Source organism: Vicia villosa, unplaced genomic scaffold, assembly GCF_029867415.1.
Source record: "Vicia villosa cultivar HV-30 ecotype Madison, WI unplaced genomic scaffold, Vvil1.0 ctg.000189F_1_1, whole genome shotgun sequence".
In the NCBI taxonomy this organism is placed as follows: domain Eukaryota; kingdom Viridiplantae; phylum Streptophyta; class Magnoliopsida; order Fabales; family Fabaceae; genus Vicia; species Vicia villosa.
The window spans coordinates 630,438-642,817 of record NW_026705059.1 but is presented as its reverse complement, the minus strand read 5'-3'; the positions used below and the strand labels follow the sequence as shown (position 1 = coordinate 642,817).

General features: G+C 40.4%; 1 protein-coding gene across 1 annotated transcript; it reads left to right on the top strand.

Annotated features, from left to right (window-relative positions):
* The first annotated feature begins 8,599 nt into the window (after positions 1–8,599).
* Positions 8,600–10,162, top strand: LOC131625100 (uncharacterized). Its single transcript, XM_058895997.1, has one exon. The coding sequence runs from the start codon at positions 8,600–8,602 to the stop codon at positions 10,160–10,162; it is 1,563 nt and encodes a 520-aa protein (XP_058751980.1).
* Positions 10,163–12,380: the final 2,218 nt, after the last annotated feature.

Below are 12,380 nucleotides of genomic sequence, written 5' to 3'. Positions count from 1 at the left end.
TGGAAACCTCAAAGAGTCCTCTAACCAATGTCTTTGGTCTCATGTCAAAATGATTTTTGATGCTCCTTGTGTGTCCTTTTGAAAAAAGTGTCTTTTTGTTGACTTTGAAAATGACCTGTAATGTCTTTGGTCATATTTTTCAAATGTTGAATGCAATGACCATGGGATCAATTGCATTTGAAAGATAATTGAATTTCCTTCAAAATGAGCTTTGGTTTGAATTTTTTGGATGAGGGATGAGAGAGTTATGACCAGTCAAAGTTGAGTTGACTTTTCAGGCAAAAACCTTAATTTTGAATCTTGGGGTTTTGTTGATTTTTGATCTTTCCTTGATGAATTATGATCATCCAATGATCAAATGATGAATCCTTTGACAAAATATGGACTTTGACAAAAAATTTCATTTTTGACTGTCTGTTGACTTTTTTGGTCAAACGGGTCGTCTATTGACTGTTTGAGCTGCTGACGGTGCGTCTGAGTGAATTGAAGTTTGAAAATTTGTATGATGGTACTTTGAGATATATGGATGTGCATGAAATCCATTTGAGGTCTCAAAAGCTTGTTTCTCCTGTAAAAACAAGAAAACCCTAGTCAGGGACTGTTTGTGTAGGAGACAGTTAAGCGTACCTGATTTTTGTGCAGTGTTGAGTATCTGCTAATCGCGTGATATTCAGAAGACTTCTAGAACAAAAATCTTGGAATTTTGAATTGTGAAAGATTGATTTGATTGATGGTACAAAACACTGAGAATTGTACTGCCAGCAGTTTGGCTGTCAACTGACCGTTCAGGTATTGACGTAGCAGTTAGAGTGAAAAATCAACAGTCAAAGTTAATTTTCTTTTTTGTTGTTTTGTTTTTGTTTTATGTGAAAAATGAAATTTTATTTACATGACTTGTTAAAAAAAACACAGACATAATAAATAACTTAATATTTACTGTATGCGGGCAAAATTACCGATAATAACCCTGAAAATCATTTAATGCACAGAAAAATGAATATTTGACTGGCAGAAAACACACAAAATATTATCTGAGTAATTAAGCAATATTATGACAAATAGTACAACATTTAATACTGACAGTACAAATATTACATACTATATTGAACAGTACGAATAAACGGTACATTTAAGAAATAAGAAATACGGCAAGTTTCAAAAATGACGATTGATAACCCATGCTACAAATAGTAACATGTAGATGATTGGGAGCATAAGCATCCCAGGTCCACAGTGTTCTGGGCTATGTAGACAGAAGAAAGACATGATCACCGTAGCAATGGTGATGATCATAAGAAAACACGTTTCCCACCGCTTCGCCATTTTGTCGGGGAAAAGGATGGATTATGAAGTAGAAATTTGAGAGATGAATTAGAATTTGATGTGAGATTTTTATGAAAAAATGAGAGGTATTTATAGAGTGGAAAGAAGGATAGAGACGTTGGGGAATGATGTGATTCCGTACAAAAGGAAAATTTGAGTGGAAATAAGATTTGAAAGAAAGTGTATGATAGTGTTGGTAAAAAGAGAGATGTAGAGAATAAAGTTAGGATTTGATTTTTAAAAAAAGAGATTTGAAAAGATTTTTGAAAATAATGGAATATAGTACAAAAATTAGTGGGAAACAAAAGATAATAATAATCTACTTGTTACCAGTACAGTCTGAGTTTCCTGATTCTGCGCCTGCAAAAAGATTTAACTCTGTACCAATTGTGTCAGTACTATTTATCTGTAAATAAATAAATAGCATGTGTGAAGTAATAAACAGTATTTGGCGTTTGCGTAAGAATAAATTCAACTGCAAGCCAAATTACTGTATAAGAAAAATTCTAAAAACTAAGTATTTCATATGTCAGGATATTTGTTGAAATAAAAATCCATGATTATATGAGACTCTTAATTTCCAGATTGGAGTTTTCTTGAAAAAAGATGCGGGCAAATTTTGGGGTATAACAAATACCTGTAAGTTTAAAAGTGCGCCTAAGAGGGGGGGGGGGGTGAATTAGGTTTTCAAAGATTTATCCGGTTTTTAGAATACTTGTACTTATTTTTGGTTAAGTGTTTGAAGGTTTTTGAATGGTTCTTTTCTTTTCTTGCTAATAGTGATGAAAGCGGTAAATTGCGGAAAAGTAAAGAACACAACGATATATACTGGTTCCCCTCACAATCCGAGAGTACTCCAGTCCCCTTTCAAACACGAAAGAGATTTTACTATTGTTAGATCTTTGTACAAGCCTATACCAAGACTACTTTTATCATTAGGGAATCTTTGTTGCCTAAGGACACCTTCCAACCCAATTTGTCCTTTTTCATACCTTTCAAGTACTCTCTTTAATTGAACAATTTGAAAAGAAAGTGATTCACATTTATTACATGTATATTTTTGTTCTATTTTATCAACATATTGTTTCTTTTCAACATCAAAATCTTTCTGCATGGCATCCATTTTCTCTTCAAGAGTTTTGATTTGTTTCTTTTGAGTTGATACGGTTTTATACAAGATTTTGCATTCATTCAATAATTCATCTATAGCATCTTGAACATCATTATCAAAAAGGGAAAATTCATTACTAAACTCATTGTCTTCATCATCAGAATGGTGTGTTGCTACCAATGCAAGATTCACATGTTCTTCATCTGAAGATGAACTTATTTCATTGTCATCCCATGCTACATATGCTTTCTTTGATTTTTTATCCTTATTTTTCTTGAAGTATTTGTTCTTCTTTTCAAGTTTAGGGCATTCACTTTTGACATGTCCTCTTTCTCCATATTCAAAGCATTTAATCTTCCTTGTTGGTGCTTCCTCTTTGATGATCTCCTTTTTCCTTTCTTTTCTTAGAAATTTTTCAAATTTTTTGATAAACTCATCATCTTCTTCACTAGTGGATTCATCCTCTTGATTGCTATCATGATGCTTGGCTCTTGTCTTTAAGGCAATATCTTTTGAATCTTTTATTTGAATTTCATGCGTTTCAAGTCTTCCGAGTTCTGTTTCATATTCTTGAAGTTTACCGAACAAGGTTGCATAAGTCATCTTTGATAGATTCTTTTTCTCGGATATCGCCGTTACTTTCGGTTGCCATTCTCTCGTTAAAGATCTAAGCACTTTTAGATTTAGTTCTTCGCTAGTGAGGGTCTTACCAGGTGCCTTCAAGTGATTTGTCAAATGAACGAATCGTTTTTGCAATTCGAGAATAGTTTCTCTAGGCTTCATTCTAAACAGTTCGTATTCTTGACTTAAGGTATTCAATCTTGATCTTTTAACTTCGGTGGTACCTTCATGAGTTTCTACAAGAGTATCTCATATTTCCTTTGCGGTTGTACATGCCGATACTCGGAAAAATTCATCCATACTAAGAGCACCTTGAAGAAGATTGACCGCCTTTTTGTCAGCAAGAACCTTCTTTCTATCATCATCGTTCCATGAAACTTTAAGCTTTGTTGATTCAACACCATCGACAACAGTTGTAGGAACAAAGGGACCATTTTGGACTGCTTCCCATACTTCTTCTCCTTGTGCTTCTAAGTGAGCCTTCATTCGGATTTTCCAAAAGTCAAAGTATTCACCACAAAATAATGGAGGCTTGTTGTTACTACCACCATCTCTAAAAACTGGATTTTGATTTGCGGAAGCCATTCTGGATCTTTAGGAACAGGTTACCTATAGCCTCCTCTGATGCCAATTGAAAGTTTAAGAGTGCGCCTAAGAGGGGGGTGAATTAGGATTTTGAAGATTTATCCGGTTTTAGAATACTTGTACTTATTTTTGGTTAAGTATTTGAAGATTTTTGAATGGTTCTTTTCTTTTCTTGGTAATAGTGATGAAAGCGGTAAAATGCAGAAAAGTAAAGAACACAATGATGTATACTGGTTCCCCTCACAATAACATTATATTTTGATGAAGACAACTATCATAAGTATGTGTTGCACCCCAAAATTTGCCCTCTTTATTTGAGCTATAAGTTAATAATGACGTTTATTTCGTCATTTCAAAATTGAAGAAAAATAATAAAGAGTTTTCATGGGTTTAAGAAGAAAGGCGTGAAAAATGGTTTAAACAGTGGAAATACGAGAAAAATTCGCAAGTCATATTTGGAAGGTGATATGAGCTTAGTTCCCGCGTTATCTTGACTGTTTCGACGATACCTACAACTTTCGTGTTCGGCTCGGAAGCTAATTCTTTGAAGAAGGTCTTCAAATTGGCAAATTGCTTGAGATTTCGTAGTGAAAAATAGTGCTGAATGTAGGGTTTTGCGCCTCGGAAAATTCATATCTCCTAATCCGCTCGCCGGATTCGCTTGAAAATTTAACTGGAGCTCCGTGACATCATTACCAAGATTTCATATGTTCGGACCGAAGGCCAAATATGCACGGAAAGCTCCCAGCATTTTAAAGATCGTCGTGTCGTTTCGGTGAAAAGTGTGCTTTCGAGTATGTCGCGCCGAGTTCGAAAATTCATAACTTCTTCGATTTTTATCGTATGAAGTCCATTCCGGCGGCATTCTCTCAGAAATTTCGTTAGCTTCGATTCTTCGTCACACATGCCTGTTCAGATTCTGAGCCGAAGATGGAGTTTTATCGAGTTCTTTGAGCGGTACTCACAAAATTCTGCACAGTCGCACCAGATGAATCGGCGTTTCTCGCCATTCAAACGCGCATATTTTCTTCATCGCTTATCGGATTGAGGTGATTCTCGCGGCAACGGATCACAAATTTGGTCATCTTCGCAATGGCATCGGTTTAGTTCCGAAATTTAGAGCCGAACCGAGTTTCCTTAAAAACGAGCCAAAATAAGACGCACCGAGGGCAATTTGGACATTTCGCGTTGACAATATATAAACATTTTGCTCTTCACAAATCAAAAAAGAGGACTCTCACAATTTCAATTCACCAATTCTTCACAAACACTTTCTCCCAATTCTCTCTCAATTCTCTTGAATCAAAACCACAAATTACATAAAACTTCCATCAATATTCATCAAATTTCATCAAGATCAAGAACATGGATTGAAGAATCAAGGAAAAGTTCGAATTCCTCTCCCTCTCCCTCACTAAGCTTGCGCGCCTCCCTCTCTATCCCAATCCGGATTTCGCTTTCGAGATTCGAGTCGTGTTCGTGTTCGTATCGAGTTCGTGTTCGCACTTCGGTTTGAATCTTCATTCGGTAAGCCTTGAACCTTGAATTAAGTGCTTAATTGTTGATTATCATGTGAATTCAAATCTAGATCTACCTCTTGTTCTTGATTAATGGATGATTGATGATGTTTGATTGGTGAATTTGTGTATTTTTGCTCGAATTGATCGTGTTCATATGGATTTTGGTTAGGATTGATGTTCATTGTATGTAATTGATGTCCGTTGATGATGAATTGTGTTATTCGTGTTCGGATCCGTGATTTGTCGGTGATTTTGTGTGTATAATTGTTGTTGATAATTTGTGTTGCTTGCGATGTACTCAACGTGTTCGTATAAATGCATGTGCCATATTTTCGATCGATCTTGGCCTTATTTGACGCGTCGCACTTAGCATAATTGTTGACATGTGGATCGTTTGATGTGTGAATGTTGGTATGTTGTGATGTTGATGTTTGTTTGTGATCAATTGGTACGTTTTGGATCGAGTGCGAATGGCTCCAAGGCCTTTAAAATGCATAAAATTCTGTTTTCACACGCCAGGAACCGGGTTGTCCCAGGCGGGAACCGGTTCCCACTCAATCCAAAATGTTGATTCTCTGTGTTTTTGTACCAGGAACCGGGTTGTCCCTAGGTGGGAACCGGTTCCCAGCTTGCTAATTTGGCCATTCTCTGTGTTTTTGTACCAGGAACCAGGTTCTCCCTAGGTGGGAACCGGTTCCCAGTTTCTGCCTCTGTTTTTTTGTATGGGGAACCGGGTTGTCCCTAGGTGGGAACCGGTTCCTGAGTGCAATTTTTTGTGTTTTGCTTTTCTAACTTCAAACTTTCGTATCTTTTTACTCGTAACTCCGATTTGCACGTTCTTTAAATCGTCGGAAAGCTTATGAGATGTACCATCTTGCTAGATGCTTTGTTTGCATTAATTTGTAGATCATTCATGTTTGATTTCTCTTTGATGTTTCATTGTCCATTTCATGTTTACCTTACTTGTCGATTTCCTTTCGTTTTATAGTAATAACGCAATTCCGATTGCGATGTTTGTTATCTCTAACCTGTGTGCTAGTGTGCAAGGCTTTTGGATAGTCACTGATTGATACTCATTGCTTGAGTGTTCCGCTTCACTTGCGGAATACGATTATATCTCATTGACTTGTATCGTGCTCTCGACTTGGAGACACGATCTTATTGCTTTATATCTGCTTGTTTGGTTTGCTTGTTCCTCTTGCAGGTGTATCGTGATTATGCTCGATGTGCGAGTCGACATTTGTGCGCTTTATGGCTAATCGGTGTGCTGACTATTTGCTTTTGCTTTGCTAGCTCGCTCGCGGGATTCTCTTTCTTCGCTTTGCTTCGCCTTAGTTTATGGATCATAATCCGTTTGGTATTGATCTCGTTTCATTTTATTTCTCTTGCACTTTATCGCTTTCTCGCATCATCCTTTAACATGAGAAGTAGGACCTAGACATGCATCTGGCCAAGTCCTCGAAAGAGGCTCTGTTTTTGTTGGTGTGTTTATATTTGTGCTTTGCGGCAGGGAGTCACGGTGTAATAAGTCCTATATGGCACTCCGTTAAGTCCTCATGGAAGGCATGCGGTCAAGGGTTCGTAATCAACCCCCGCCTAGTCTCATCGAGTCTGTTGGTATGCGCACGCCTCGCGTTGCTTGCTTCCAAACGTGCAAAAGATCTTGTTATCGAGTATGTCAGGTAAAGGGTTCATGCAATCGGACCCCCGCTTTTCCTATAGCTCGCGTCGCTCGACGTTGATGCTCGGTGTACGCACGCACCGTTTTCCTTTATGATCCGTGACGGCTTGGTTGCTGAGAGGGGTCCGCCCTCTTGTCTATGGCCCGATCATTTTCGCGAGGTCTAATGCTTGGTTGACTTGGGTTGAGCTGCTCCCCTTGGCTATGGCGGGACCGCTTTTCTACCATTCGGTCAGTACCGTTGGTTTTGTTTGCTTTACGAGTGGATGCTCGTTTGTGTGCTTATTGTGTGCTTCCCCTTTTTCTCGTAGGTGGTTACTTTAGCTTAGACTTGTACCCTTTGTATGATAACATTAGGTAGCAAGCTTTCCCCCTTAGCTTAGGTTTTCCTCATGCATTCTTTAAAACACAAACCACACTCTTTGATTTTCTTTTCTTAAGAGCTTGTTATTTCCGCTCCATTCCCAAGCATAAGTCTCCAAAGGTCGAGCAGCGGAGTGTGAATGTAACTCGTTCACCTAAAAAACACAAAACAAACAGAAATTAGTTAGCCGAGCTACGGTAGCTCTGATTCTGCAAAACAGATACGTAGGCAGCGGGGTAGGGCCCGTGCGAGCATAACACTTTCTTTTCCCTACATTCTGCATTCATTTTAGTCCAGATTAGCATAGATTTGTTACACACCCATAGATTTAGACACAAGCGTGGATACCATCGAGTACGATGGGCGCGAGGGGTGCTAATACCTTCCCCTCGCGTAACCGACTCCCTTACCCTTTTTCTCTGGTCGTGAGACCGTTGTTTTGTTTTGTGGTTTGCTGGCATTCCCTTCCTTTTCAGGATAAATATGTTAGTGGCGACTCTGTTAATTTTCGCGGTAGCGACAGCTGGCGACTCTGCTGGGGACGTCTTGACCTGTTGCTGGTCTGGACCTAGCGAGTCGATCCTAGCGCTTGTGTGTTTATCATTGGGTGTTTTTAATGCTTTGCATATTTACCTGTTTGCATTGCATTCTATGTGCGCTTTTACTTTTCTGCATCATATTCTGGACTGTCTGGATCTCTGTCTGTTGGGTGGGTGTTTCAAGAGGTAAAAGGCCCAATACCCAGGCTATGTGTGAACCATAGGAACCCTAGGATAGAGTGGGAGCATGGTTTGTCTCGAGGTGTACGTCTCGGGATGGATTATGTGACCACGAGCAGAGTAGTGGTTTCAAATGGAGGTATTATCGTCACCCGCTTCCGCGCTGTGATGATGCTTACCTTCGGGCGGACCGTATACTGCGTTTCATGACCTTACCTTGGCCTAGATTTTACCCGTGAGTGGGGCGGGAATCAATGATCATATTAACAGGTACATTGTTGGTTACCGCTGTTCTTGTTCGTGGGTTACCGCTGTTCTCGTTCGTGGGTTACCGCTGTTCTTGTTCGAGTGTACTATGGTCCTTGTTCGTGGGGTACTATGGTTCTTGTTCGAGTGGTAGTCTGTGTTCTATTCCAAGTGTGTTATTGACTATGGGCTTTGGTTCCGTGGATTGACATTCTATATTCCGTGTGGTATAACATTTGGGGGCCGAACCTTTGGCTCTATACTATGTGTGTTACCGGCAGTCCAGAATGCCTGGTGGGCGGCAACAAGTCCCACCACTTTGCATCATAGCATATTTATTTCCAAAAGAAACGCAAAAAAAAGATATGTATAATAAGCATTTGCATGTCATGTTTTTCAGGGACATTCAGGAGTTCATTCAAGTTAAAGATGGACACTCCCATTGATACTGTCAAGGAGGCAAAGAGACATACGCACACCTACAGCTTTTTTCGAGAGCCGTTGACCGCCTTAGAGGGTTTGAGTTCGTTAATGACCGCTTTCTGCTTGAAGAGTTTCACGGACAATAATGGGAATATCTTGACTTTATTGGAAACCGTGGTTGATACTCCTGCTTTGCAAACTTTGATGCAATTCTATGATCTTGAAATGAGGTGTTTCACGTTCCAGGATTACCAGTTGGCTCCGACATTGGAAGAGTACTCTATTATTCTTAATCTCAAGGTAAAAAGCGAAGTGCCATTCATCGACATTCCTAAAGATTTGAATTTCAAGTTGATTGCTGCTGCTCTTTATTTGAGCATAAAAGAAGTATCTGATAATTGGAAGTCGAATGGAGGTGTCTCGGGGTTCTCTTTGAAGTTCTTGGTGAGAAAAGCTAAAGAGGAATTTGAGAAAAAGAATTGGAACGCGTACAATGCATTGCTTGCTGTGGCTATTTACGGGATTGTGATGTTCCCGAATGTTCCCAATTTTGTAGACTCGGCCGCGATACACATCTTCATGGGAAAGAATCCCATTCCCACATTGTTGGCCGATACTTATTATGCCGTTCATTCCCGATATGAGAAACGTGGCGGTGCTATCACTTGTTGCCTTCAATTGTTGCTCATCTGGTTCCTCTCTTTGTTGCCCAGCAAAGGACCTTTTGTGAAGACAAGGGAGACACTTAAGTGGACCCACAGGATTATGTCACTTACCTCTTATGACATCCAGTGGCCAAAGTATCGAATTAACGTTTCTGAAGTGATTGTTGGGTGTGGTAAGTTCGATAATGTTCCTTTGGTTGGTACTAGAGGTTGCATCAATTACAATCCCGTGGTATCCTTGCGTCAGTTGGGGTATACGTTGAAAGACAAGCCGGCAGATCACTTGATAGCGGAGACAGTCTATTTTGAGAAGGGGTCGGATCCAGAAAAGTTGAAGGAGATAATTGTGGCTTGGAAGAAGATCCGTAAGCATAATGGAGCCCATTTAGGGAAGAAGGAATCACTTGCTTTGACACCATATGTTGAATGGATTGTGAAACGGGTTGGAAACTTGTTGCTGCCATATGACAGGGTTGCACCACTTCAAAAGCAACCTCCTTTGATTCTATCTGAATTTGTGCCAACAGAACTTTACAAGGATGCTCTGGTTACCAACTACAGGTTGCATGAAAGAGAGCAAGAGACCAATTTGAAGTTCTTTGAAGAGAGAGATGCAAAGATGAGGTTGATGCACCAGCTCAAGCAAGTCGAAGGCGCAAGTTCAAGTCAAGCCAGTGCCCGGAGGCGTCCCTATGAGTTGCTAGAAGAAGATTTGTATCAGAAGCAGCAAGAGTGTCTACAGTTACAGAGATCAGAGAGTAGTCTCAAGAGGCAGAAGCGGGATTCAGATAAACAGCTAGCAGAAGAGAAGGCTAAGACCGCTCGACTTGAAGAAGAACTAAGAAGACTCCGAGCCCAATGGAGAGGAGATGGAGAAGTTCATTCTGTTGCCAGGCGATCCTAGTGTCGCTGTGGAGTGGATTTGTTTGATCTATGATGGATGATTTGATGTTTATGCTTGATTTTTGTCGCCCATGTCCAGGATTGTTGGATGGGGTCGCAGTTTGATGTTCTGGATTTCTTTTGTATGCCTTATGAGCACTTTGTGACACGGTTATGTGTTTTGTTGTATGAACTCAAATTCTCAGTTATGTTTGAATGGAATATGCTCAGTTTGCCGATTTATTCTTGTGTGTGGATTGTTATTCAAATATATTCGGTGTCAGGGTTGCTATGTCCTATCTGAAAGTGGGATGAACTCTTGGATACCTGAAAATTGACAAACATCTCATGCATATCATTCATATATCATACATGTCATATATTTGCAGGTTTTGCAGGTCTTATATCTTATGTCTCGCTGTTTTATTATCAGAAGGGGTTCTAAGACGGCTAACCATCCGTATCCGACTAGGAGCAATCAGAGAAGGCAGATGGAACAGATTCAGGAACAGATGGCTGAGATGAGAGCTCAACTGACAGAGAAGATGAACGCGCAGATGGCGCAGTTTATGGAAGCATTGACTAATGTGACCAAGGGGCAGGATGACTTGCGAGTTCTCGTCGAGAACTCCAGAAGGAATGAGAATGGAGGACATCCAGGGCTGTTTGATGATGTGTCTGGCAGAATTGACGATCACCATGATCCGAATGAGTTTGATCACGTGGGAGGGCACTATAATCCTTTCAATCAGCATCACGGATTTCCACCTCCACCTCCGTCTCGTCTGTTGGGAAGGAGAGATCATCAGAACCGTGGTAATTTGGATTTCAATGTTGAAAACTTTGATCAGGTATCGAGGCATAGTGCTGAAGGTGCGCATGATGAGGTTGAAAGGTATCGTCTGATTGAAGAACGTCTCAGGGCTGTTGAAGGCAAAGGGGTGTTAGGCATGGATATCAATGACTTGGGGCTGGTTCCTGGTGTGAGGATCCCACCAAAATTCAAAGTTCCATCTTTTGACAAATACAATGGGGCGACTTGTCCCATGACTCATGTCAAAGCATACTATCGCAAGATGTCAGTTTATTCAGAGGATGAGGGTTTTCTAATGCATTTCTTCCAGGATAGCTTGGCTGGGGCTTCCTTGGAGTGGTACGTTCAACTTGAGCGCACTCATATCCATTCTTGGAGAGATCTTGTGGAGGCTTTCATTAAGCACTATCAGTACAATGTTGATATGGCACCCAACAGGACCCAGTTGCAGAGTTTGGTTCAGGGGTCTAAAGAATCTTTCAAAGAGTACGCTCAGAAATGGCGTGAGTTAGCCGCAAGAGTTCAGCCACCGATGACTGAACGTGAGATGATTGACATGTTCACCAGTACTTTGTCTGGACACTGTTATTTGGCTTGCAGTGCTTCAGCAAACTTTTCTGAAATGGTGAGATATGGTGAACGAGTTAAGATGGGTTTAAAGATGGGGAAAATTCAGTTGGGAGCTTCTTCTAATTCTGCGGGTGGTAAGAAACAAGCTGAAGGTTATGCCAGAAGGAAAGAAGGAAATGCTGATGCCATATATGGAAGAAGGGGTTCAGGGAGAAGCAATTCACAGGTTAATGCTGTCATGATCCCAGTACCACGACAACAATAACAGCAGGGACAACGTTCCAATAATGATCGCTATCCTCCCAGGACTAGGCCTCACAGAAAGATTGATCCGATTCCTATGACCTATGCTCAAGTGCTGCAACATTTGCTCAAGATTGAGAAGATTACTTTGAGAGATGCTCCGAATGCTCCGGACACACAATCTCCGAATTACAATGCGAATGCACGATGTGCTTTCCATTCAGGTGCTGCTGGGCATGATACCGAGAGGTGTATTGCGTTGAAAAACAAAGTCCAGGACTTGTTGGACCAAAAGATTATTCAATTCACTCCTACACCCAATGTTGTCAATAATCCGATGCCTACCCATGGGGGTCCAGTCGTGAATGCCATTGTCAATGGTGAGGAGGTGGATAGTGATTGTGACTTTGATAGCTGGATTCGTCCAAGTATTCCTGGGGAGATGCCTCGCAAGTGGACAATTGAAGATGTCATTCAAGTCACACAAGCTCAGGAGTAAATTTGTTGTTTTTACTTTTCTTATCATGACATAATTCCTACGCTCTGCCCAAGGCGTAGTGAATCATTTGTAGGGCCATGCAGTTCGCATTTTCAAAGTTAATCATGAAATAAA

What these genes read in the sequence shown, in the direction of transcription:
- LOC131625100 (XM_058895997.1), top strand. Translation starts at nt 8,600, where the DNA reads ATGGACACTCCCATTGATACTGTCAAGGAGGCAAAGAGACATACGCAC.